At 39.1% G+C, this 23,893-nt stretch overlaps 1 protein-coding gene across 1 annotated transcript in view; it reads right to left on the bottom strand.

Annotated features, from left to right (window-relative positions):
- Positions 1–8,085: 8,085 nt before the first annotated feature.
- Positions 8,086–23,893, bottom strand: part of LOC128684492 (protein O-mannosyl-transferase 2-like) — a 36,352-nt gene continuing 20,544 nt past the window's right edge. The window contains exons 15-19 of the mRNA XM_070097097.1: positions 23,472–23,626; positions 13,609–13,765; positions 13,126–13,266; positions 12,239–12,350; positions 8,086–8,425 (exon numbers count right to left, since the gene is read on the bottom strand). Coding sequence (XP_069953198.1) covers positions 8,317–8,425; positions 12,239–12,350; positions 13,126–13,266; positions 13,609–13,765; positions 23,472–23,626 — 674 coding nt within the window. The 3' untranslated portion in view covers positions 8,086–8,316. The remainder of the gene's footprint in view (positions 8,426–12,238; positions 12,351–13,125; positions 13,267–13,608; positions 13,766–23,471; positions 23,627–23,893) is intronic.

Genomic DNA, 23,893 nt, shown 5'->3' on the forward strand with positions numbered 1-23,893 from the left:
CTCTGGCTCAGGTACCTACCCTGCCCTAGCATGGTGTCCATCTAGTGTACCAGTTTTATAATTAAAGTAATTAATGGTTGAACAAAAACTTCAATGTAACATTGATAATTATTGACTTTATTGCATTAATAAAGGTAATTATAAAAGTGTTTTTATTTCACCTAAAAATTTAAACATTTGCTATAATATAATAATAATAATAATAATAATAATAATAATAATAATAATAATAATAATAATAATAACAATAACAATAACAACAACAATAATAATAATAATAATAATAATAATAATAATAATAATAATAATAATATTATTATTATTATTATTATTATTATTATTATTATTATTATTATTATTGTTCTGCGAAAGTTCAAGGCTCTTGGGTACATTTATTATCAGTAACTGAATAACTCACCTTAAATATGGATTTAAAGCCGGGTTTAAACCCTTGTTTAAAACCAGGTTTAAAGCCGGATTTAAAGTCAAGTTTAAAGTCAGATTTAAAACCATATTTAAAGCAAGGTTTAAAGCCAGATTTAAAGCAAGGTTTAAAGCCGGAATTAAAACCGGAATTAAAGCCGGATTTAGAGCTGGATTTAAAGCCGGGTTTAAAGTTAAAACTAACAGAAGTGATCATCTCGATGACAAAAAAAAAATAATATTTAATATACAGATTTTCTCGTAAATTCATTGACGGGAAGATTTATAATGACGGAAAATTGTTGAGTTGTAGTTGTTCTTGTTTCCGTGTTCTTCACTGTTCTTCATTCTGGTGTTCTTCACTGTAGTTCATTCTGGCGTTCTTCACTGTAGTTCATTCTGGTGTTCTTCACTGTAGTTCATTCTGGTGTTCTTCACTGTTCTTCATTCTGGTGTTCTTCACTGTTCTTCATTCTGGTGTTCTTCACTGTAGTTCATTCTGGTGTTCTTCACTGTAGTTCATTCTGGTGTTCTTCACTGTTCTTCATTCTGGTGTTCTTCACTGTACTTATTTCTGATGTTCTTCACTGTAATTCATTCTGTTCTTCACTGTACTTCATTCTGTTCTTCACTGTACTTATTTCTGGTGTTCTTCACTGTTGTTCATTCTGGTGTTCTTCACTGTTCTTCATTCTGGTGTTCTTCATTGTTCTTCATTCTGGTGTTCTTCACTGTTCTTCATTCTGGTGTTCTTCACTGTAGTTCATTCTGGTGTTCTTCACTGTTCTTTATTCTGGTGTTCTTCACTGTAGTTCATTCTGGTGTTCTTCACTGTAGTTCATTCTGGTGTTCTTCACTGTACTTATTTCTGGTGTTCTTCACTGTAATTCATTCTGTTCTTCACTGTACTTCATTCTGTTCTTCACTGTACTTATTTCTGGTGTTCTTCACTGTTGTTCATTCTGGTGTTCTTCACTGTAGTTCATTTCTGTGTTCTTCACTGTAGTTCATTCTGGTGTTCTTCACTGAAGTTCATTCTTGTGTTCTTCACTTTAGTTCATTCTTGTGTTCTTCACTGTAGTTCATTCTTGTGTTCTTCACTGTAGTTCATTCTGGTGTTCTTCACTGTAGTTCATTCTGGTGTTCACTGTAGTTCATTCTGGTGTTCTTCACTGTAGTTCATTCTGGTGTTCTTCACTGAAGTTCATTCTGGTGTTCTTCACTGTAGTTCATTCTGGTGTTCTTCACTATAGTTCATTCTGGTGTTCTTCACTGAAGTTCATTCTGGTGTTCTTCACTGAAGTTCATTCTGGTGTTCTTCACTGTAGTTCATTCTGGTGTTCTTCACTGTAGTTCATTCTGGTGTTCACTATAGTTCATTCTGGTGTTCTTCACTGTAGTTAATTCTGGTGTTCTTCATTGTAGTTCATTTTGTTCTTCACTGTACTTATTTCTGGTGTTCTTCACTGTAGTTCATTCTGGTGTTCTTCACTGTAGTTCATTCTGGTGTTCTTCACTGTAGTTCATTCTGGTGTTCTTCACTTAGTTCATTCCGGTGTTCTTCACTGTAGTTCATTCTGGTGTTCTTCACTGTAGTTCATTCTGGTGTTCTTCACTGTAGTTCATTCTGGTGTTCACTATAGTTCATTCTGGTGTTCTTCACTGTAGTTCATTTTGTTCTTCACTGTACTTCATTCTGGTGTTCTTCACTGTAGTTCATTTCTGTGTTCTTCACTGTACTTATTTCTGGTGTTCTTCACTGTAGTTCATTTCCGTGTTCTTCACTGTACTCATTTCTGGTGTTCTTCACTGTAGTTCATTTCCGTGTTCTTCACTGTACTCATTTCTGGTGTTCTTCACTGTAGTTCATTTCCGTGTTCTTCACTGTACTCATTTCTGGTGTTCTTCACTGTAGTTCATTCTGGTGTTCTTCACTTTAGTTCATTCCAGTGTTCTTCACTGTAGTTCATTCTGGTGTTCACTATAGTTCATTCTGGTGTTCTTCAGTGTAGTTAATTCTGGTGTTCTTCACTGTAGTTCAATTTGTTCTTCACTGTAGTTAATTCTGGTGTTCTTCACTGTAGTTCATTTTGTTCTTCACTGTAGTTAATTCTGGTGTTCTTCACTGTAGTTCATTTTGTTCTTCACTGTAGTTAATTCTGGTGTTCTTCACTGTAGTTCATTTTGTTCTTCACTGTAGGTAATTCTGGTGTTCTTCACTGTAGTTTATTCTGTTCTTCTCTGTAGTTCATTTTGTTCTTCACTGTAGTTAATTCTGGTGTTCTTCACTGTAGTTCATTTTGTTCTTCACTGTAGTTAATTCTGGTGTTCTTCACTGTAGTTTATTCTGTTCTTCTCTGTAGTTCATTTTGTTCTTCACTGTAGTTAATTCTGGTGTTCTTCACTGTAGTTCATTTTGTTCTTCACTGTAGTTAATTCTGGTGTTCTTCACTGTAGTTCATTTTGTTCTTCACTGTAGTTAATTCTGGTGTTCTTCACTGTAGTTTATTCTGTTCTTCACTGTAGTTCATTTTGTTCTTCACTGTAGTTAATTCTGGTGTTCTTCACTGTAGTTCATTTTGTTCTTCACTGTACTTCATTCTGGTGTTCTTCACTGTAGTTAATTCTGGTGTTCTTCACTGTAGTTCATTTTGTTCTTCACTGTACTTCATTCTGGTGTTCTTCACTGTAGTTAATTCTGGTGTTCTTCACTGTAGTTCATTTTGTTCTTCACTGTAGTTAATTCTGGTGTTCTTCACTGTAGTTCATTTTGTTCTTCACTGTAGTTCATTTTGTTCTTCACTGTAGTTCATTTTGTTCTTCACTGTAGTTAATTCTGGTGTTCTTCACTGTAGTTCATTTTGTTCTTCACTGTACTTCATTCTGGTGTTTTTCACTGTAGTTTATTCTGTTCTTCTCTGTAGTTCATTTCCGTGTTCTTCACTAACCTGGTGATCACTACATTATGTTGGTGATCACAACATTATGTTGGTGATCACAACATTATGTTGGTGATCACTACATTATGTTGGTGATCACTACATTATGTTGGTGATCACTACATTATGTTGGTGATCACTACATTATGTTGGTGATCACTACATTATGTTGGTGATCACTACATTATGTTGGTGATCACTACATTATGTTGGTGATCACTACATTATGTTGGTGGTCACTACATTATGTTGGTGATCACAACATTATGTTGGTGATCACTACATTATGTTGGTGATCACAACATTATGTTGGTGATCACTACATTATGTTGTTGATCACTACATTATGTTGGTGATCACTACATTATGTTGGTGATCACTACATTATGTTGGTGATCACTACATTATGTTGTTGATCACTACATTATGTTGGTGATCACTACATTATGTTGGTGATCACTACATTATGTTGGTGATCACTACATTATGTTGGTGATCACTACATTATGTTGGTGATCACTACATTACATTATGTTGGTGATCACTACATTATGTTGGTGATCACTACATTATGTTGGTGATCACTACATTATGTTGGTGATCACTACATTATGTTGGTGATCACTACATTATGTTGGTGATCACTACATTATGTTGGTGATCACTACATTACATTATGTTGGTGATCACTACATTATGTTGGTGATCACTACATTATGTTGGTGATCACTACATTATGTTGGTGATCACTACATTATGTTGGTGATCACTACATTATGTTGGTGATCACTACATTACATTATGTTGGTGATCACAACATTATGTTGGTGATCACTACATTATGTTGGTGATCACTACATTATGTTGGTGATCACTACATTATGTTGGTGATCACTACATTATGTTGGTGATCACTACATTATGTTGGTGATCACTACATTATGTTGGTGATCACTACATTATGTTGGTGATCACTACATTATGTTGGTGATCACTACATTATGTTGGTGATCACTACATTATGTTGTTGATCACTACATCACTACATTATGTTGGTGATCACTACATTATGTTGGTGATCACTACATTATGTTGGTGATCACTACATTATGTTGGTGATCACTACATTATGTTGGTGATCACAACATTATGTTGGTGATCACAACATTATGTTGGTGATCACAACATTATGTTGGTGATCACAACATTATGTTGGTGATCACAACATTATGTTGGTGATCACTACATTATGTTGGTGATCACAACATTATGTTGGTGATCACTACATTATGTTGGTGATCACTACATTATGTTGGTGATCACTACATTATGTTGGTGATCACTACATTATGTTGGTGATCACTACATTATGTTGGTGATCACTACATTATGTTGGTGATCACAACATTATGTTGGTGATCACAACATTATGTTGGTGATCACTACATTATGTTGGTGATCACAACATTATGTTGGTGATCACTACATTATGTTGGTGATCACAACATTATGTTGGTGATCACTACATTATGTTGGTGATCACAACATTATGTTGGTGATCACAACATTATGTTGGTGATCACAACATTATGTTGGTGATCACTACATTATGTTGGTGATCACAACATTATGTTGGTGATCACAACATTATGTTGGTGATCACTACATTATGTTGGTGATCACAACATTATGTTGGTGATCACAACATTATGTTGGTGATCACAACATTATGTTGGTGATCACAACATTATGTTGGTGATCACAACATTATGTTGGTGATCACAACATTATGTTGGTGATCACAACATTATGTTGGTGATCACAACATTATGTTGGTGATCACAACATTATGTTGGTGATCACAACATTATGTTGGTGATCACTACATTATGTTGGTGATCACAACATTATGTTGGTGATCACAACATTATGTTGGTGATCACTACATTATGTTGGTGATCACAACATTATGTTGGTGATCACTACATTATGTTGTTGATCACTACATCACTACATTATGTTGGTGATCACTACATTATGTTGGTGATCACAACATTATGTTGGTGATCACTACATTATGTTGGTGATCACAACATTATGTTGGTGATCACAACATTATGTTGGTGATCACTACATTATGTTGGTGATCACTACATTATGTTGGTGATCACAACATTATGTTGGTGATCACTACATTATGTTGGTGATCACAACATTATGTTGGTGATCACAACATTATGTTGGTGATCACTACATTATGTTGGTGATCACAACATTATGTTGGTGATCACTACATTATGTTGTTGATCACTACATCACTACATTATGTTGGTGATCACTACATTATGTTGGTGATCACAACATTATGTTGGTGATCACTACATTATGTTGGTGATCACAACATTATGTTGGTGATCACTACATTATGTTGGTGATCACTACATTATGTTGGTGATCACTACATTATGTTGGTGATCACAACATTATGTTGGTGATCACAACATTATGTTGGTGATCACTACATTATGTTGGTGATCACAACATTATGTTGGTGATCACTACATTATGTTGTTGATCACTACATCACTACATTATGTTGGTGATCACTACATTATGTTGGTGATCACAACATTATGTTGGTGATCACTACATTATGTTGGTGATCACAACATTATGTTGGTGATCACTACATTATGTTGGTGATCACTACATTATGTTGGTGATCACTACATTATGTTGGTGATCACTACATTATGTTGGTGATCACAACATTATGTTGGTGATCACTACATTATGTTGGTGATCACTACATTATGTTGGTGATCACTACATTATGTTGGTGATCACTACATTATGTTGGTGATCACTACATTATGTTGGTGATCACTACATTATGTTGGTGATCACTACATTATGTTGGTGATCACAACATTATGTTGGTGATCACTACATTATGTTGGTGATCACTACATTATGTTGGTGATCACTACATTATGTTGGTGATCACTACATTATGTTGGTGATCACTACATTATGTTGGTGATCACTACATTATGTTGGTGATCACTACATTATGTTGGTGATCACAACATTATGTTGGTGATCACAACATTATGTTGGTGATCACTACATTATGTTGGTGATCACTACATTATGTTGGTGATCACTACATTATGTTGGTGATCACTACATTATGTTGGTGATCACTACATTATGTTGGTGATCACTACATTATGTTGGTGATCACTACATTATGTTGGTGATCACTACATTATGTTGGTGATCACTACATTATGTTGGTGATCACTACATTATGTTGGTGATCACTACATTATGTTGGTGATCACTACATTATGTTGGTGATCACTACATTATGTTGGTGATCACAACATTATGTTGGTGATCACAACATTATGTTGGTGATCACAACATTATGTTGGTGATCACAACATTATGTTGGTGATCACAACATTATGTTGGTGATCACAACATTATGTTGGTGATCACAACATTATGTTGGTGATCACTACATTATGTTGGTGATCACTACATTATGTTGGTGATCACAACATTATGTTGGTGATCACTACATTATGTTGGTGATCACAACATTATGTTGGTGATCACTACATTATGTTGGTGATCACTACATTATGTTGGTGATCACAACATTATGTTGGTGATCACAACATTATGTTGGTGATCACAACATTATGTTGGTGATCACTACATTATGTTGGTGATCACAACATTATGTTGGTGATCACAACATTATGTTGGTGATCACTACATTATGTTGGTGATCACTACATTATGTTGGTGATCACAACATTATGTTGGTGATCACTACATTATGTTGGTGATCACTACATTATGTTGGTGATCACTACATTATGTTGGTGATCACAACATTATGTTGGTGATCACAACATTATGTTGGTGATCACTACATTATGTTGGTGATCACAACATTATGTTGGTGATCACTACATTATGTTGGTGATCACAACATTATGTTGGTGATCACTACATTATGTTGGTGATCACAACATTATGTTGGTGATCACTACATTATGTTGTTGATCACAACATTATGTTGGTGATCACTACATTATGTTGGTGATCACTACATTATGTTGGTGATCACAACATTATGTTGGTGATCACAACATTATGTTGGTGATCACAACATTATGTTGGTGATCACAACATTATGTTGGTGATCACAACATTATGTTGGTGATCACTACATTATGTTGGTGATCACTACATTATGTTGGTGATCACTACATTATGTTGGTGATCACAACATTATGTTGGTGATCACAACATTATGTTGGTGATCACAACATTATGTTGGTGATCACAACATTATGTTGGTGATCACAACATTATGTTGGTGATCACTACATTATGTTGGTGATACATTATGTTGGTGATCACTACATTATGTTGGTGATCACTACATTATGTTGGTGATCATTACATTATGTTGGTGATCACTACATTATGTTGGTGATCATTACATTATGTTGGTGATCACTACATTATGTTGGTGATCACTACATTATGTTGGTGATCACTACATTATGTTGGTGATCACTACATTATGTTGGTGATCACTACATTATGTTGGTGATCATTACATTATGTTGGTGATCACTACATTATGTTGGTGATCACTACATTATGTTGGTGATCACTACATTAAGTTTCTTTCTAATATTTTGTCACCAGTAAAATATTGTCTTTGAAGTGCTTTTTTATCTTTGTTCTTTTCTATTTAAGTCACTTCAACACATTTTCTCTCAGTATCTCCGTGTGAGAGAGAGAGAGAGAGAGAGAGAGAGAGAGAGAGAGAGATTACGAGAAATTCTCTTCTTGTTGCTCCTCCTGCTCCACTTCCTCCACTTCCCGGGTAGGTGGGAGGAGCAGGTGGGTGGTGAAGTGCCACTTATATCTCCCACTCGTCGAAGAAGCGGATGTCCTTGAAGGTGGAGTTGTCAGGGTTGAAGCCACTCACAGTGGGATGGCCGTAACCCACGTAGCAGAACTTGTGGAAGCTGTGGGCAGGTAGGCTTATTTGAGAAGTGATTTTACATAGGCCTAGGGGTAATACACACACACACACACACACACGCATGCACCCACACACGCACACACGCACGCACCCACACACACACACACATCATCATCAGGAGGAGAGTGCTTGAACACCTGGAAAGAAACAAGTGTAGAATTGACAACCAGCGCGGCATCCTGTGTCACACCTACTGCACACACGCACGCACCCACACACACACACACATCATCATCAGGAGGAGAGTGCTTGAACACCTGGAAAGAAACAAGTGTAGAATTGACAACCAGCGCGGTTTCAGGGAAGAAAAATCCTGTGTCACAAACCTACTGGAGTTTTATGACAAGGTGACAGAAGTAAGACAAGAGAGAGAGAGGGGTGGATCGACTGTATTTTTTTGGACTGCAAGAAGGCCTTCGACACAGTTCCTCACAAGAGGTTACTGCAAAACCTAGAGGATCAGGCACACATAACAGGAAAGGCACTGCAATGGATCAGAGAATACCTGACAGGGAGGCGACAACGAGTCATGGTACGTGACGAGGTGTCAGAGTGGGCGCCTGTGACAAGCGGGGTTCCACAGGGGTCAGTCCTAGGACCTGTGCTGTTTTTGGTATATGTGAATGACATAACAGAAGGGATAGAGTCAGAAGTGTCCTTGTTTGCAGATGATGTGAAGTTAATGAGAAGAATAAAATCGGACGAGGATCAGGCAGGACTACAAAGAGACCTGGACAGGCTACAAGCCTGGTCCAGCAACTGGCTCCTTGAGTTTAACCCTGCCAAATGCAAAGTAATGAAGATTGGGGAAGGGCAAAGAAGACCGCAGACACAATATAGTCTAGATGGCCAAAGACTGCAAACCTCACTCAAGGAAAAAGATCTGGGGGTGAGTATAACACCGAGCATATCTCCTGAGGCACACATCAACCAGATAACTGCTGCAGCATACGGGCGTCTGGCAAACCTACGGATAGCATTCCGATACCTCAGTAAGGAATCGTTCAAGACTCTGTATACCATTTACGTCAGGCCCATACTGGAGTATTCAGCACCAATTTGGAATCCACACGTGGTCAAGCACGTCAAGAAATTAGAGAAAGTGCAAAGGTTTGCAACAAGACTAATCCCATAGCTAAGGGGATTGTCCTACGAAGAAAGGTTGAGGGAAATCGGCCTGACGACACTGGAGGACAGGAGGGTAAGGGGAGACATGATAACGACATATAAAATACTGCGCGGAATAGACAAGGTGGACATAGACGGGATGTTCCAGAGATGGGACGCAGAAACAAGAGGTCACAATTTGAAGACTCAGATGAATCAAAGGGATGTTAGGAAGTATTTCTTCAGTTATAGAGTAGTCAAGAAGTGGAATAGCCTAGAAAGTGACGTAGTGGAGGGGGGAACCATACATAGTTTTAAGGCGAGGTATGATAAAGCTCATGGAGCAGGGAGAGAGAGGACCTGGAAGCAATCAGTGAAGAGGCGGGGCCAGGAGCTATGACTCGACCCCTGCAACCACAAATAGGTGAGTACACACACACACACACACACACGCACGCACACACACACAAAACACACACACACACACACACACACACACACGCGCGCGCACACACACACAGGGGCCAGGAGCTGAGTCTCGACCCCTGCAACCACAATTAGGTGAGTACACACACACAACTTTAAGAAGAGGTACGATAAAGCTCATGGAGCAGGGAGAGAGTGAATTAGTGTCGACCAGCGAAGAGGAGGGACCAGGAGCTATGACTCGACCCCTGCAACCACATATAGGCAACTACTCAAACAGAGGAAGTAACAAGGTGGACAGAGACAGGATGTTCCAGAGATGCGACACAGCAACAAGGGGCTACAGTTGGAAGTTGAAGACATAGATGACTCACAGGGATGTTAGGAAGTATTTCTTCAGCCACAGAGTTGTCAGGAAGTGGAATAGTCTGGGAAGTGACGTAGTGGAGGCAGGATCCATACATAGCGTTAAGTTTAACCCCGGAACTCCACGCGTTAGAGTATATAAGAAATATCTGGTTGAGCATGAAAGGTAACTGGAGTGTTTTGAGAAGACATACACTATGTAAAACCTCAATGCACATAAAAGGCCCAAAAATCTGGAATTACCTGTGAATACAAAATACTGTTTGTTTATCAATTCAAGATTCTTCTTAAAAACCACTTGCTCACCCACAACTAAATAAATATTGAATAACTGTGTCTCATGAATGTATAACCTGTGATCCTATCAAACTATGTTTTTAATTACATTACCTAATAGAATACTCCATTCTCTTGAATGATCATTAACTCGTATAATGACCATATGACCTGTTTCTGCTCTACAAATCATTGATTTTATTCGACTTGATCGGATTAATAAATTGTATGACTATATATAGTATATTGATCATTTTCTTATACATTGTTCTGCTACAAATTTGTACAACTATAATGCTTCTTAATTGAAATGTTCAAATTTCATTGTTTAAAATACTCATTTGTACTTCTTATTGTAAATTGTTTACAGTAATTTTTACCACTGAATATATCATTGCTTGTTAATCTTAAGTTAATTTTAAGCCTGCCCATAATGCTCTGCATACAAGGGGCTTTTGGCATGTACACCCAACTACTATAATCCATTGTATAACTATGTATCATGTCCAAATAAAAATTATTATTATTATTTGTGGAAAATACTGTATATATTTTCCAGAAATTCAGTATTTATATGTAAATAGATGGCCATACTGTATTTAATAATATTTATGTCATAGAAAACGGAAAGCCTGCGTCTGCGCAGACGGGGTCTCGCCATCTTGGTTTTGAATTTTGTACAAACGTTGGTGTAATGGGAAGAATTTTTCGTGCTTCTAGAGGTTAAAATTGTGTTGACGCCTCTCAAATAGGAGGCGAAATTGGTGGATGTGCATTCCTGCATAACTTGAGATATCAGACGACTGGACAAGACAGCTCCAGGAACCTCAGATAAGCTCTCTAGATTTGTGTGTAATTCTGGCCAGCATTATTTTCATAGATTTAGTTAGAGTGAGGTTTTCTGAGTATGATACACATTAATCTCCAGTCAAATTGGTGAGTGATATTAAGATATATTTTCCTTCTGTTATGTAATTGTGTATATATATATAACCATTTATTATTTTTAATATACAGTCCACAAATTTATATATTTACCAGTATTCCTGGTGATGTATATTTCGTTTAATTAATAGGTCCAGAGCAACTTGTGGTTATGACAGTGGTAGGTATCGAAGGGGGACATTTTTTGCGACCTAGGTGTCCCAAGGTTAGGTAAGGTTCGTCAGGAAACAGGACAAATGTTTCCTGACGCGGGTCTTAGTCAGATGATGACCCGCCTTTGGAGCTTTTGGTCATCTGACCGAGGCCTTCCACTGGCTTACCGGTCCACCCCTTTAAAAATTATGGTCATTTATAACCATTGTTGATAATTAATTAGGTGTCCCAAATTCCTACTTGTCTATGTAACATTGATAAATAATAATTATTTTTGTTATCATTTACTGTTATGTACATAATTAGTTACATTCAGATAAAAGCAATTTTCCACATTATTATTATTATTATTATTATTATTATTATTATTATTATTATTATTATTATTATTATAAAATGAATCAACTACATTCGTGAACTGAAAAAAAACACTTTCAGAAAGTGTTGGGTTGTAGACGTGGTCCAGGAGCTGCGGCTAACCGTCTTAAGTCATAACTAGGTTGAACACAACTATGAACACAACCTGTAGGCGAAGATGGCGAAGAACGAGGCGGTGGTCCAGTGGAAGGCGAGTCTGGCTGTGTCTGGGGACAACCACGAGGGTAGACTCTCCAAGAAGTATCCTAATACCACCGCTGTCACACAAGGTAACACAATGTAACACAAGATAACATAATGCAGCAAAAGGTAACACAAGGTAATGCAAAGTAACGTAACACAAGGTAATGCAAAGTAACTTAAGATAACATAATTTTGCACAAGATAACACAATATAGCACTAATAATGACCACAATAAGATCAGTATGGCTGAGTTACAGATATTCACTATGATAATTTCAATAAATTTATTAATCTCAGATGTTTAATACTTTTTGTGAACAATTTGAAGAACACAAAAAAAAAACTTACGAGTTCCCCCTCTCTTTCTTTTTTAACATGAACTAAACCATTTCGAGCATGCAGAAATCCCCATGATATATGCCCTGAGAGGTGAATATCTTTCAGAACAATCAATATTCTGTGTTTGTCTGTATGTGGGTTATTACTGAGCACTGACAAGTGTTCACTACACTTTAGTTATCCATCTTGCACATGAGTTCATAGGGGTTATCTAAGCTTATTGTTCGGGTAGCATTGAAAATAGGCTAGACAAGTGTTGTTGTTAGTGGATTTAGATTTGAGAAAGACCTGCCTAGTATGGGCCAATAGGCCTGTTGCAATGTTTCTCCTTTCTTATGTTCTTGTGTATATATGATGAGAGTTTAATTCCTATTTGATGAGGGAATTAAATAATTCTTGACTGGTAGTGTACAGGTTACACACAGTCTTAATGACCCTCGTGTAGTCATTTAAACCACTTAAACCAAGTAAACCAGGAATCTCTTTTAAAGGCAGATAAACCCCAGTACCTGTGAGCATGGAAGAGAACTGGAGGGCTGGGAAGTAATGATGGTAGTAGAGGATTCGATCCATGGTGTAGAAGGGGACGTAGTGTAGAAGGTAGGCCAGGAACAGCCACTTAACAGCAAACACGATCCTCTCCTTCCTCTCTGTCAGAGAATGTTACAATGATGAGGGAGAGTGTTACAATGATGAGGGAGGGTGTAGAATGATAATGGAGAGTATGAGAGAGTGGGAGGGTGTGGGATGGTGAACGAATATAAGGAAGAAGAACTATGAAGAGAGAATGAAAATTTTTTCATAACAAGAGAAAATAGAAACAATATGAAACAGGGCTCCCATGAACAAACTGTAAACACAGTTAAAATGATACTGATTACAATAATATAATGGCAAGAGGGACGCAGATGGTCGTGTCGGGGGGCCCCTCACATCCAGCAAAATTATTCTAGATAAAGATGTACCAGAGTGTACCGTGGTGCTAGGTGTACCTGCAAGCCTGGGTGAGGGTGTGTACCCTCGCTTATGCTTGTAGTAGTGGTGGAGAAGCAGGAGTGGAGCCACAAACAGGAACACCAGGTTGATCCAAAATATCACAGGGTTACCCAGTAAGACGATGCGAAAGTTGACGTCATACCACACCTGTGACTGTTGATTGAAAGGCAGACACACAGTTAGCACTCAGCTCACACACTAAGGACGGTGGGTCGATCCCCGATACGGGTGGAAACATTAGGACGTATTTCCTTAAGACACCTGCTGTCCATGTTCACCTAGCAGTAGAATAAGTACCTGGGAGGAAGTGGACTGGTGTGGGTCGCATCCTGGGGACAAAATTGACCAAATTTGCCCGAAATGCTCTGCATAACAAGAGGCTTTCTACAATATAATGCCACTGATGTCAGCTAGGCCTGTATGTATCGTACATGCAGGGCCGGATTAAGAAGTCTCTGGGCCCTAGGCTATTCAGATTGGCGGGTCCCCTTTGAGTTACGGGTAAGCGAAGCGACCCCTTCCAGCTTGGGGTTGGGGGGGGGGGGTCGGTGTGAGCCTGTTTAAGGTCTAATTAAATACATTCTGGCTATTTAGATTAAATTTAATAGGGAAAGTACATCAAGACAACCAAAACCATTTACTAACAGCCATTATAACTATCTTGTTAAATCATGCATTTTACAGAGAATAAACTCAAGACAGCATAGTATTACTAGATTAGGCTATTAAAGTAGTGACATCATGTACCTATTATATTCAGCATAACCACTACAGCACTATTATTCCCTTTATAAATCACTGACCATTATTGTTATCATTGCATCATGCATAAAGCTATCAAATCATATACTCAAGAAAGTAAAGAATTGTTAATATTCACAGGCACTTCTTAAATAAACTTTTTTCTGGATTTCATATTGGCAAAATCATCAATTATATTCTGAAAATCAATATTTCTTGTTAGATCAGACTCAATGGTCAACAAGGCTAGGTTACACAATTTGTCTTGGCTCATTGTTGAACGGAGCTGGTTTTTCACTCTTTTCAAAACAGAAAATGAACGTTCTCCTTCACAGTTAGTAGTTGGAAGTGTTAGGTAAAGGTGATACACTATGTCAACATTAGGGAATGTTTCTGAGATACCTGCATTTCTTAAATGTTTCAAAGCAGCTGAGGGCGCACATTTTTCAGGTGGAGCTTTAATCTGATTCATATACCCAGAAAAATGAATTATTTCTTCAACAAATGTGTCCTGAACATCTGCTGAAAGGTGTTGTTGCAACTTTAATGCAGCTTCTCTCAATTCTGCATCTGGCATAGTAGTAATTTTGAACAGAAATCCAAACATGTCATTGAGATTCTGGTAGATTTCTTTTCTTTTCACCAATTCAGTGAATCCAGTGAATCCAGAATGACGAAGTATGTAGCTGTCTTACATTTCTGCCTTGGTAGCAACACAATTTCATTGTCTGGCTCTTCAAAATTGCGTTTCCTCTTCCTTGACCGCTGATGATCAGCACGGTAACTGTAGTCTTTCACCACCAGTTTAGCTTTCTCTTCAAACATTTCAAAAGCTTCATCATTGCGAAGTGAGCTTACAAATTCCACTAAGCCTACATAGAGGTTAGCACAAGTAGCTATTTCAATTTCAATTTTCTGAAGTGTCTTGTTCGTGGCATTTAACCGTTCCAGTATACAGTCCCAAAGCACACAGAGTAAGGCCAATTCAAAATCTTCCAATTTTGATGCTAAGCTGGCTGCTTCGCTTCTTGTAGTTGCTATCTGGTCTTCATCCTCTGCTATTTGGATCAAACAGAACGTATTTCAGCAAAGCTGTCTTTCAAAGCATGTGTTGCATCATGCTGCGCTGACCACCTTGTTGTTGATAATGATTTGATGACATTTCCATGAATGGTTGACTTGAGTATACTCCACCGATGCGTTGAAGCAGAGAAAAAATTAAAGAGTGCTTGTAAAAGTCCAAAAAATGAAACTGCACCGACACAACACTCCGCAGCACATGACCCAACAAGATTAAGAGAATGTGCTGAGCAGGGCACACATTCAGCAAGTGGGTTGATTTGCTTGATACGGGCTTGCAATCCATTATATTTACCCGACATGTTACTTGCATTGTCGTAGCTCTGGCCACGGCAATCCATAATAGAGAGATCATGTTCAAGCAGAGTATCCAGTACTACATTCATCATTGTTTCTCCATCATGGCCTGAAAGAGGAATGAATTTTATAAAGCGCTCTACAGGCTTACCACTGGAGTCGACAAAGCGAACAATGAATGTCAATTGATCTGTATGTGAAATATCTGGTGTTGAATCTACACTTATTGCAAAGTATTTTGTAGTTTTCACAGCTGCTATGATGTTATTGAGGACCTTCTTAGTCATCAGTTCAATAAATTCATTGCATATAGTAGATGACATGTAAGATACAGTGCCTCTTCCTGCATTCCCAAGGCGTGACACATGATTTGCTAAGAATGGATCGAATTGTGCTAACAGTTCTATGATCCCTAGGAAATTGCCATTGTTTTCCGAACCAAAAACCTCATTTTCTCCACGGAAAGCAAGTCCTCTTAGAGCTAAGAATTTTACAACAGCAACAACTCTTTCTAGAACTTTTCTCCAATAAGTGCGCTCTTTTTCAGTTTGATTTTCCAAATGAGAATCCAATAAGCCTTTTTTCTGTGCACGAAATACACTGGCTAATATGCAGCTCCTGTGAGTGGTGCTGTTTTCATGTTCCTCGAAACGCTTGGAATTTTTCCAGTCATTGAACCCCTGTGTGAAGGTATTTTCTTTGGTAGAAAATAGCTTGCATGCTGAACAGTACACATTTCCTGAGCTTTCAGAGTATACCATCCATGATCTTTTCACAGTTTCTGAATTTGCAAGCTTCCTATAAAACATAGATGACTTTAAACAACGACGACTTCCATCATCATAAATCCTTGCTGATTTCCTAAAGTCAATGTTCAGAGTTTGACTGAAGTTTTCTGCAATGAAAGCATTACGTATAGACTCTGGGATTACATTTGGCCACGAGGCAGGATCTTTTAAGACAAATCCTGTGGATGAAATGTCCGTTGAGACACTGAGAGGAGACACAAAAGAAGTAGATGCTGGCTGAGAAATAATGGAGGGAGGGCTTCCTGTATGATCTGACGTATCTGCAGATTCAACTGTACTGGTAACATCAGAAACTGTTTTCGTGAGCATGTCTGTGATCTTCATGCAGCTTCCTATATCTTTCTTTTTCTGTTCTTCTTGAATTTTCTTCTTTCTTTTCTGTGGCCCACTCGCATAAGAACGTCCAACATCACGTTCACGAGATGCCATAATTAGAATGTATCACTGTCTGTAATCATGCAAATACAAATTTTTCATTATCAATTATTATTAATTTTTTAATTATTATTAATTTTTTTTTTCTGTCAATTGGGGGGATATGGCCCTTGTAGCCCCCTTTCCTCTGGCTGCGCATCTAAAAATTCAAAACGTTACCAGAAAGGAGTCATATACAGAACTTTTACCATAGATTAGGTTAGTGATTTGGGCTACGAATATTTTACTAATTCATCCTCCTTGATCTCCAATTTACTTAAACAGAAATCATACCAAGTCCAAGAACAATGCACAATGGTATTTATATTGCCATTTTCATAACTAAACTAATCATTATGTTTTGCATGATATATGGCCTACCACCATAGATAAGGACATGAGAATTAAAGAATGCAGGGACAATTTTCAGTTTCACCCAACCAACGATTTTCTGATGTGGCTTATGTGTTTCTGGGGAAATATGTAGTAAATTAATTGATGTTCTACATCACTTCCGTCGCAACTTGAAAACTAAGTATTTGCGACGGAAGTGATGTAGAACATCAATCAATTGAGATCTGTTATTGAAATGATAAAGACTTAAAAACAGGACAAAGTGCTTTTAAAACCTACAAACGGAAGTCAGTTTGCGTTTTTAGGTTTTTCTTTATAGTATTTTTACCAAAAACGCGTCTTTACTGGTCCATGCGTCTTTACTGGTCAAGTAACCCTATCAGGTACCTCCCTTAACATTTAGAGGCGAAAACAAACATTTATCTATACACATCAATGTCAATCAACAACACTTCAGTTAATTTGTCACAGTACAAGTCTAGATAACGTGTAATTACTACAGAAAATTGGAGAGGAATCTCCCATACTCACCCATTAGCGGGAAAGCACAGCTGTTCTGATGTAAACAAAGGTGTGTTGAGTGTTGTCATCTATGGTTAGGTTTATTTATTTTTATTTTATTTTATTTCATTATTTATTTTTGTTTTGATTAATTTTTATAAATCAATTTTACTCTCCAAACACTTGAACTTTTTAGGTAGGGACCCCTTTGCACTTGCACCATGTGCACAGTCTTGGATGAGCCCCTGAACCCCTTGGACCGAGGGGCCCCCAAATGCGCGGGGCCCTAGGCAAATGCCTAGTTTGCCTATGCGGTAATCCGGCCCTGCGTACATGTACTTGCAGAAATAAAGATTATTATTATTATTATTATTATTATTATTATTATTATTATTATTATTATTATTATTATTATTATTTTATTATTATTATTATCACACTGGCCGATTCCCACCAAGGCAGGGTGGCCTGAAAAAGAAAAACTTTCACCATCATTCACTCTGTCACTGTCTTGCCAGAAGGGTGCTTTACACTACAGTTTTTAAACTGCAACATTAACATCCCTCCTTCAGAGCGCAGGCACTGTACTTCCCATCTCCAGGACTCAAGTCCAGCCTGCCGGTTTCCCTGAACCCCTTCATAAATGTTACTTTGCTCACACTCCAACAGCACGTCAAGTATTAAAAACCATTTGTCTCCATTCACTCCTACCAAACACGCTCACACATGCCTGCTGGAAGTCCAAGCCCCTCGCACACAAAACCTCCTTTACCCCCTCCCTCCAACCTTTCCTAGGCCGACCCCTACCCCGCCTTCCTTCCACTACAGACTGATACACTCTTGAAGTCACTCTATTTCGCTCCATTCTCTCTACATGTCCGAACCACCTAAACAACCCTTCCTCAGCCCTCTGGACAACAGTTTTGGTAATCCCGCACCTCCTCCTAACTTCCAAACTGCGAATTCTCTGCATTATATTCACACCACACATTGCCCTCAGACATGACATCTCCACTGCCTCCAGCCTTCTCCTCGCTGCAACATTCATCACCCATGCTTCACACCCATATAAGAGCGTTGGTAAAACTATACTCTCATACATTCCCCTCTTTGCCTCCAAGGACAAAGTTCTTTGTCTCCACAGACTCCTAAGTGCACCACTCACCCTTTTCCCCTCATCAATTCTATGATTCACCTCATCTTTCATAGACCCATCCGCTGACACGTCCACTCCCAAATATCTGAATACATTCACCTCCTCCATACTCTCTCCCTCCAATCTGATATCCAATCTTTCATCACCTAATCTTTTTGTTATCCTCATAACCTTACTCTTTCCTGTATTCACTTTTAATTTTCTTCTTTTGCACACCCTACCAAATTCATCCACCAATCTCTGCAACTTCTCTTCAGAATCTCCCAAGAGCACAGTGTCATCAGCAAAGAGCAACTGTGACAACTCCCACTTTATGTGTGATTCTTTATCTTTTAACTCCACGCCTCTTGCCAAGACCCTCGCATTTACTTCTCTTACAACCCCATCTATAAATATATTAAACAACCACGGTGACATCACACATCCTTGTCTAAGGCCTACTTTTACTGGGAAATAATTTCCCTCTTTCCTACATACTCTAACTTGAGCCTCACTATCCTCGTAAAAACTCTTCACTGCTTTCAGTAACCTACCTCCTACACCATACACCTGCAACATCTGCCACATTGCCCCCCTATCCACCCTGTCATACGCCTTTTCCCTGTCATACGCCTTTAGTGACAATGAGTCGCCAGTTAAAAGTGATGACTACTGTTGATAGGTCATAATGCAGGTCAAGCACAGATATTATATTTTAAATATAAAGTCTATCTTTATCTTGAAGAATAAAGCAAGACGTCGCGTATAACGAAGAAAAAATACACACGTTTATCGTGTCTAGTTTTCATAACCGCTGGCCACTGTGACACACTGGGCCATATCTCAGGCCACCAGTGACTCATCACGCTCGTTACACTGGGCCATAACTCAGGCCACCACTGACTCATCACGCTTGTGGAAAATAAATTCCCATAATTATACTGTATATATTTTTATAATGTAAATATACATGATTAATGCATTACTGATGTTCTAAATTGTATTTTGAATAGAACCATCAGGATTCCCTTTTGCGCCTGCGCAGATGTGCGGGGGGAGGGGGACAGGTCGACTCAGGGCAGGGAGGCGGCAGTGTTTTGAATGGGTTTAAGAGGCTGTGAAAACATGGGACCAGGAAATTGGCGTTCACGGCGGCCTAAGGATTAATATAGGCCTCACTTCATACTAGGAAGTGTCGTGACTGTCCCTGGTGAAGAGTGAGGGAACGTGATTGACGGCACCGCTGTAATTAAGTGGTAAAATTAGTGAATAATGGTAGGACCGGGGGTGACGGGTGCGCCGCCATGGAATGTGTCCAGGGAAAATTACCCGTGAGTTAATCCTCACTCATCGGTCCCAGATCTTAATGGAGTGACCTCTAATGTGTATAATAATTATGAGACATTAAATCGTCTTGTGAACTGTAATGTAATTAATGATAATAACACTAAGTTAAGAGAATGCGTGAAGTGAAATAAGTCGCCTTGCTCCGAGTGAACACGTTAGACCACGTTGTTCCCGTCCCAAGGACAGTGAAGTTTTTATGGAGTCACGACTTATAAACCAGGACAAACCAACGGATACCTCGTCCTGCTGGAATAAGAACAGTGTCGGTGTAGCAAGACTTCGAAATGAGATGGTGAATGGAAGAAATAAGGAGCATCAATCACCCACAGTTAAGTAACCTTTCTAGTTATAGCAGACTGATACTGGCCAGTTAGGTATGTTGTAATTGGATAGGTTATGGGTGATCCAGCTACATCAAGTGACCACCAGAGAATATCTGGTAAGTGGTGAGATTATGTACAAGTGTTTTTTCTTGATGGATATATCCACGTGTAACCTACCCCTCCTCCTTCATTCAGTTACACTAATATAATCTATACAGTCCACAATTAATTAGTAGCGCCGTACTTGTGGGTGCTATCCAATCTATACTGGTCTCGGATAGATATGGATAAGATTGTGAGGTCGAACGCCCACCTGCAGTGACCAGGGGTGGTGAAGTTTTCTCACATGTCTACACGGGGTGACTATGGTAAACAATATAGTGTTGTCTCCCAGTGAGATTACTTGTATGTATATAATGTTGAGGTACATACAGGTAACACCCTAAAAAAATTTCCATAACACTCGTTACACTGGGCCATAACTCAGGCCACCACTGACTCATCACGCTCGTAACACTGGACCATTGAAATCCTAGTACGACTCTGTGTTTAGTGAACCACTAATCGGTCTGAGGATTGACGACCCAAATGATTTCTTCATGAATGAGCCTCAAAACTCCATAAATGTATGCCAGATTTCCGACATTACCCTAACTCCGATAGATTTCGAAAAAGCCATTGACAACATGCCCATGCACTCAGCCCCGGGCCCAGACTCGTGGAACTCTGTTTTCATTAAGAACTACAAGAAATCCCTCTCGTGTGCCCTAAGTACACTATGGAGGAGGAGCTTGGACATGGGTGAAATTCCACAGTCACTTAAAACAACGGATATAGCCCCACTCCATAAAGGTGGCAGCAAAGCATTAGCTAAGAACTATAGACCAATAAAACCATACCCCGGCCGGGATTGAACCCGCGGTCAGAGAGTCTCAAAACTCCAGACCGTCGCGTTAGCCACTAGTGGCTAACGCGACGGTCTGGAGTTTAGGGACTCTCTGACCGCAGGTTCAATCCCGGCCGGGGTATGGTTTGTTTGCAATCGTGTCATTACGATTTCGTGAGTCATATAGACCAATAGCTCTGACGTCCCATATAATAAAAATCTTTGAAAGAGTGCTAAGAAGCAGGATTGCAAATCACCTGGATTCTCAAAATCTGCACAATCCAGGGCAACATGGGTTCAGGGCAGGTCGCTCCTGCCTCTAACAACTACTGGATCACTATGATATGGCCTTGGATGCACTGGAAGAAAATCAGAATGCAGATGTAATAAACACAGACTTTGCAAAAGCATTTGACAAATGCGATCATGGCGTAACAGTCCATAAAATACGTGCTAAAGGAATAACTTGGAAAGTGGGGAGATGGATCTTCAACTTCCTAACAAATCGAAGCTCTGTTCCACAAGGCACAGTACTCGCCCCATCTTATTCCTTATCCTCATATCAGACATAGACAGAGATATACATCACAGCACCGTATCATCCTTTGCGGATGATACTAGGATCTGCATGAGGCTGTCATCTGCTGAGGACGCGGTTAACCTCCAAGAAGATATAAACAAAGTTTTCCAGTGGGCAACGGTAAACAATATGATGTTCAATGAGGACAAATTCCAACTACTCCGTTATGGAAAACTGGAGGAGATAATAACTAGAACAGAGTATACTACAGACTCTGGCCATACAATAGAGTGGAAAAATAATGTAAGGGACCTGGGAGTAGTAATGCCTGAGGATCTCACTTTCAAGGATCACAACAGTGCCACGATCGCACGTGCAAAGAAAATGATAGGATGGATAATGAGAACGTTCAAAACGAGAGATGCCAAGCCAGTGATGATCCTTTTCAAATCACTTGTACTGCTGTACATTAACATCTCCATTCAAAGCAGGTGAAATCGCAGATCTAGAGAGTGTACAGAGATCCTTTACTGCACGTATAAGTTCTGTCAAGCACCTTAACTACTGGGAATGCTTGGAAGCACTTGACTTGTACTCGTTGGAACGCAGGAGGGAGAGATATATCATAATCTACACTTGGAAAATCTTGGAAGGAATGGTCCCAAATCTGCACAAAGAAATCACTCCCTACGAAAGTAAAAGACTGGACAGGCGATGCAAAATGCCCCCAATGAAAAGTAGGGGCGCCATTGGTACACTAAGGGGAAACACCATAAGTGTCCGGGGCCCAAGACTGTTCAACAGCCTCCCATCAAGCATTAGGGGAATTGCCAATAAACCCCTGGCTGCCTTCAAGAGAGAGCTGGGCAGATATCTAAAGTCAGTGCCGGATCAGCCGGGCTGTGGCTCGTACGTTGGACTGCGTGCGGCCAGCAGTAACAGGCCCTGATCCATCGGGAGGCCTGGTCAAGGACCGGGCCGCGGGGGCGTTGATCCCCGGAATAACCTCCAGGTAACCTCCAGGTAACCGTAACTCAGGCCACCACTGACTCATCACGCTCGTAACACTGGACCATAACTCAGGCCACCACTGACTCATCACGCTCGTTACACTGGACCATAACTCAGGCCACCAGTGACTCATCACGCTCGTTACACTGGACCATAACTCAGGCCACCACTGACTCATCACGCTCGTTACACTGGACCATAACTCAGGCCACCAGTGACTCATCATGCTCGTAACCACATTAAAAAATCTGTAAATAGTTCATTACCACTATATATATATCTTGTTTAGCTACCAAAACTTTCCGGTCCACTCCCTGGATCCATTATGTGCTTTTGTAATGTTGAGGTACAGTCCCTGGACCCATTATGTGCTTCACCAATCTTTCGACCACTGCCCACGGGCAGGTATGGGCTTAATAATTATATTAAACTGTGACTAACCTTGAAGCAGACAGGCCACATCCATGGTCTGTGAGAGTTGTAGCGTTGCTCACCCACTGGCTTGAGTCTGGAGTTGACCCAGGTCATAACTCGGTGAGACTCTACCAGACGAGACACAAATCCACTTCGCAAGTGAGTGAATGTTTTGTTCTTCACTGACGATCACCAGCATAACACAGCAGCATAACACAGCAGCATAACACAGCAGCATAACACAGCAGCATAACACAGTAGCATAACACAGCAGCATAACACAGCAGCACAGCACAACAAAATTAAACTATCATGGTTATTGTTATTATCATCACTATCGTCATAATTATCAACAATACAAATAAGAGGTATTGCATATATATATATATATATATATATATATATATATATATATATATGTGTGTATATATATATATATATATATATAT

Source organism: Cherax quadricarinatus, chromosome 4 (assembly GCF_038502225.1).
Source record: "Cherax quadricarinatus isolate ZL_2023a chromosome 4, ASM3850222v1, whole genome shotgun sequence".
Lineage (NCBI taxonomy): Eukaryota > Metazoa > Arthropoda > Malacostraca > Decapoda > Parastacidae > Cherax > Cherax quadricarinatus.